Source organism: Phaethon aethereus (assembly GCF_964289735.1).
Source record: "Phaethon aethereus genome assembly, chromosome: 16".
In the NCBI taxonomy this organism is placed as follows: Eukaryota; Metazoa; Chordata; class Aves; order Phaethontiformes; family Phaethontidae; genus Phaethon; species Phaethon aethereus.
The window spans coordinates 518917-523980 of record NC_138592.1 but is presented as its reverse complement, the minus strand read 5'-3'; the positions used below and the strand labels follow the sequence as shown (position 1 = coordinate 523980).

Genomic DNA, 5064 nt, shown 5'->3' with positions numbered 1-5064 from the left:
CGGCTGAGCCCAGCGGGGACAGAGCCCGGGGTGCCCCTGGCACCGATCCTGGGGCCTCCTGGCCCTCCCTCCCCAACGAGGACCCCGCACCACCACCACGCTGGAGCACCGTGCCGGGGGCTACCGAGGTGGCTGTGCCTGTGGGGTCCTGCCCCTCCCGGCTCCAGGGTCGTCCTTCTTTCCATGCCTCCCCCTGTTTCCGTACAAGTGATGAGCATGGACGGCCTCAGCTCAAAGCCGCTGCGTGACTGTCCTCTCCTGCCCACAGAGCGTGACACCATGGTTATGCCTCGGCACGGTGCCAAGCAGTGCACAGAGGAGTGCGAGGCCGACTCGCAGTGTCCCTGGGGACAGAGGTGCACCCGCACCAGCTGCGGACGTGTTTGCATGGACATCCCGGGAGGTGAGATGCAGCTCAGCCAGCCAGGACCCGGGCATTAGCCTGGGAGCCACGGGGTGCCCCCCAGTTGGGTGCCCCACGGCGGGGTGCTCTGCCTTGCAGGCAGAGAGGGAGTGTGTCCCATCCCCAGGGGCCGTGGGACGTGCCTGGACCTGTGCAGCCTCGACGAGGAATGTCCCTGGGGCCACAAGTGCTGCAGCAACGGCTGCGGCCACGTCTGCACACGGATGCCTGGTGGTAAGGGGGCCCAGAGCCACCGAGCCGGGGCCGGCACTGGGACTGGCACCAGGGTGTGCGTTGTGCCAGCCAGACCTGCGTGAACGGCACAGCCCTCAGCGTGCTCCCAGCTTGGCATCGCGGCAGGGCTGGCTCCTGCTGCTGCCCCGTCCCTCTGCTCCCAGCACAGATGTGCCTTCGGGGCAAGGGGACCCGAAGGGACATGGAGCGGGATGAAGATCTCGCCAGAGCGGCTGTACTTGGCTACAACTGTGGCCACCGGTCCCTCGCCCCCACAGACTTGGGGGTCCCTAAAAAGCATGTCCTCCTTTTCAGATGCTGTGTGACGGGAGACCAGCAGCTCCATGGCAGGAAGACGCCCTCGTTAGGGCACGTGGAGTGGTCACGGGCCCCAGCTGGCCTGTCCATTCCCCACCACCTCCAGCAATAAAGCACCCATGTGGCCGCCTCCAGCCGCCCCCGAGTCTCAGCAGCACCGGGCTGGCCCCACCAGGCCCTGTGACGGCCCTTTGTGCTCCTGGAGCAGCCCCAGCATCGCCCATGGCTCACTGGGGAAGGGGTGGTCCCACCAGGGCTGGGGCCAGGAGGCTCAGCCCCCGCCGGGGCTGGTGCCACAGGGCCACCGAAGCAGTGCAGACACAGACCCACAGGGCCAGGGGCAGGCTGTGGGACGGGCACCACCCTGGACGTCCATCAAGGCAGGGGCCATTCCTCCTCCATTAGGTCACTTTAGCTCCCCGCCAAGTCACGCCGGCAGCTTGAGAGCAGAGCCGGGGCTGGGACCCCATCCAGGGGCAGCGGGAGCTGCAGGGCGGTGGCCGGTGCAAGCCCTGGGGCTGCTGTGCGGTGCTGCTGAAGGCACCCGCCACCCGGTGCCAGCCAGGGGGGTCAGCCCCAAGGGATGGGCACCGTCTGCTCCTGCCCGCTCGGGCAGGAAGGACAAGACCCAGACGAGCTCATCCAAGGACCTGTCCTTGTATTGAAGTGTCACAGCCCCAGGGGACAGCTGGGCTCCTCTGGCTGGGCACCATGGCGCAGGAGGGGGCAGCCAGGCCGCCCCGGGCGCACGTCCCTGCCCTGGGGCTGGCAAGCATCCCCGGGCGAGCCACAGTCCCCTGCACGGCCACCCCAGGCAGCAGCACGCGTCGCCGCCAGCCCCTGCAGGGACGGGCACGGGGACATGGCTGGGGATGTGACTGCCGGCAGCAGCTTCCCCCGGGCCGGGGCTATCGGGGACCTGGAACTGAGAGACGGGGGTCAGGTGCGGGGCCGGGCCAGGCATCGCCGGGGGCAGGAGCAGCCGCTGGCTGCGGCACACAGTGCACGGCTAGTTACCGATGTGGGAGCAGGCCTGGAAGCACTCGCCCTCGGTCTTGAAGTTGTTCCTGTTGCCGCCGCAGCCGCCGTAGATGAACTCCTCGCACTGCTGGCTGGAGGCGTTGAAGAAGAAGCGGCGGAAGAGCGCCTTGCAGCTCCCGCAGACGGAGGGCAGGTAGCAGAAATCTGCACGGTCCAAGGGGGACAGGGTGAGCCGGGGATGGGATGGAGACGCTGCCGGGCTTGGCGCTCCCAGGGCCCTCGGAGAAGCCCGCGCAGCTCCGGTCCCCTCTCGCCACTGCACCCTTCCCGCTGGCAGCCGGCTCTGCACCCACCTGGCCCGCGGACCCACGCTCCATCAGCCCCGGTGCTCCCCGACTGCACAGCGTGGTGGCCCCCCGGATCTGCAGCACCCAGCAAGTGTTCGGGGGCACCCCAGGGAACCCCCTTCCCAGTTCGCTTGGCTGACTCCTCCCGTCACCTGCCCCTGCACTTGCCACGCCACCTCTCCAGAGCCCCGCTGCCGCGGCACCAAGCCCTCACCCAGCACTGGCTCCTGGCACGTGTAGCCGCACTTGCTGGGGCAGCACTTGGTGGCACCGGGGCAGCCAGCATCGCCGGTGCAGCGGGAGCAGGCGGCATCCCTGTGGCAGGCGATGCAGTCCTCGTCCAGCAGGTCCTCCACCTCTGGGATGTGGTAGCAGTACCCGGGCTTCGCTGCGGGACACAGAGGTCAGGACGCTGGGGAGGGCCGCAGGGCCGGGGGCTGATCCGCCCCGCAGTGCCCCGGGGCTGCACCCTGATCTCCCGCAGCCCCGTGCCCCCGCGGCCCCCCGGCACCACGCCAAGCGGCAGGGAGCACCGGGCAGCAGCGGCACCCGGAGCATCCCTGTCCCCGGGACGTGCCCGGGCGCACTCACCTGTCCCCAGCTGCTCTCTTCCAGCCGTGTGCAGGGCCGGGCCAGACCGTGCGGCGAGGGGGAGCAGGGCTGCGAGGAGGAGAAGGCAGCCGGGCGGCAGCTCCATGGTGCCCTGGGCAGCCGGGTCTGGGCCCCGGGTGCGGCGGGCTGGGATTTAAGGTGCGCCGGTGGGGCGGAGGGAGCGGTGCTGGCGCCCGAGCCCGGCTAATTCCTGCCATGCGGGTAACGAGCCGCACCCAGGCAGGGCCCGGCCTCCCCAGCGGCATCCCGGCCACAGCCCTCGAGCTGGGGGGACCGGTAGGACGGGACGGCTGCTCCGGCGCAGCCCGCGGGCAGCAGCAGTGTGCCCAGGCTGGGCTGGGGGCACTGCCGGCGCCCGCCCGTAGCCCCTGGGGACGAGCTGGCAACGGGCACAGGCAGGGGGAGGTCGGCGCCAGCCTCTCCGCTGCCAGTGAGTTTGGTGGTGCCGTGCCAGGGCGTGGAAAGCCGCCAGCTCTGGCGCAGCCGTCGGCCAGGGAAGGGTCTGGGGCACCGCACACTGCAGCACTGCTCTCCCTGCGGTGCGGGTCCTGGGGAAAAGGCTGCGCAAGAGTCATGCAGGGCACGTGCCCCTTATCCCCTTCTCCTCCCCGGTTTGACAGAGGGCATCCCGGGCGGGACAGCGAGCCCATGGGTACCACCTCGCCTGCTGACCACGGCTGCTGCGGAGGGGAGGTCCCGTGGGACGGTGATGCTCCTGTCGCCTTCCCACCCTGCGGGCACCATCGGCCCTTTGCCACCCATCCTCTCCCGTTGCGGGGCCATCCCCTTCACCGGCTCCCCCGCCGGGGGACAGCCATGCCCTGTCCCCCCAGCAGTGGGTCAGGGTCCAGCAGCTGCGTCATGCCGGTGTGAGGGGCTTCGCCTCGGGACGGGACATGGCTCGCAGCCTGGCCTGCTCCCAGATGGGGATCGGACCCAGAGCGGCACAGGGCTCCTGGCGCTGGGCTGGGTGGCAGGCGGGTCCCTGGCATCCTGTGGGCGGGCGTGGGGTGAAACCTGCCAAAAGGCGGGAGAAACAGATTAAGCTGTTCCCATTCAGCAGGAATAATTGTCCTCCTAATTATTGCTGTAATTACTGTCCCAAGGGGGAAGCTGAGGACGAGGAAAGCTCCGTGGGGAGATGCCAGGAAAGTCGGACCCGGGGTGGGGTTTGGAAGGAGGTGCCGTGACCTGCCTGTGCCCACCGCAGCTTTTCCCTGCCTCTCCTCCGAAGCCCCAGGACGGACACCCTCGCGGTGTCCCTGGCACGGGACACAGTGACGCAGCAAAGCCTGAGCGGGGCGGGAGCAAAGCCAGTGGCAATTGGGGGGCACAGGGTCAGGGCAGGAGGTGGGAAGAAGGGGATCCCCGCACAGGGACCACGGTGGTCCCAGGGCCGTGGCTTGGCAGCCACCCTTGGCACATCTCCCACAGCCTTGAGCTCTCGAGGACATTCCTGGTGGCACTGAAACTCCCAGCCCTGCACCCCGCAGGAGGCCAGGGCCACGGTGCCAAAATCCACTGCGGCTACATTTTTCCCCGCTATCTCCCCACGGTATCTCGGCCGCTCAGGTGATCACTGCAACGACTGACATCGTCTCCCAGAGTTTCCCTGCGATCCCTGCACCGGCGGATCCAGGGGGGACGCCGCAGTGGACGCAGGAGCTGGTCCCAGGAGTGCTGGGCTTCAGGGCACCACAGGGGACAGGGCGGCTGCTTCCAGGCAAACACCAGGGTTGCACGAAACAGAAAACTGCACCCCCGGGGGACCCGTGTTGGTGACCCCTGCCCTGCCCTCCCGCCGTCTCCAGCTCACAGGGCTGGGGACGCGCAGCGTGAGTAATGGGCGCAGCCGCAAGAGGCAGAACTGCCGGCCAGACCTCCACTGCGGCGGAAATAGCGACCGGGGCAGCCCGGCCCAGGGAGCACCCAGGAATGTGGCACCTCCCAGGGCGGGCACCGAGTGGGGACAGGGATGGGGCTGTGCCACCGGGATGATGCTCCTGCCTGGCCCGGGTGTGCAGCGGGAATGGGGCTGGGGGAGCCGCGGGGCAGAGCAGGTTCCCCCGGCCGCAGCACGTCCTGGCTGGCCCCATGCGGAGCCTGCAGGCCTGTCAGGACAGATGCTCCCCGGGGCTGACACAAGCCGGGCACTGTCCCCGCTGCCCA

General features: G+C 69.4%; 1 protein-coding gene across 1 annotated transcript; it reads right to left on the bottom strand.

The window, feature by feature from the left end:
- Positions 1-1964: 1964 nt before the first annotated feature.
- Positions 1965-2980, bottom strand: SPINT4 (serine peptidase inhibitor, Kunitz type 4; the record flags this gene model as incomplete). Its single annotated transcript, XM_082007125.1, has 4 exons — positions 1965-2140; positions 2307-2358; positions 2436-2671; positions 2875-2980. 4 exons carry the CDS (start codon positions 2978-2980, stop codon positions 1965-1967), a joined length of 570 nt encoding a protein of 189 aa, XP_081863251.1.
- Between the last annotated feature and the right edge of the window lie 2084 nt (positions 2981-5064).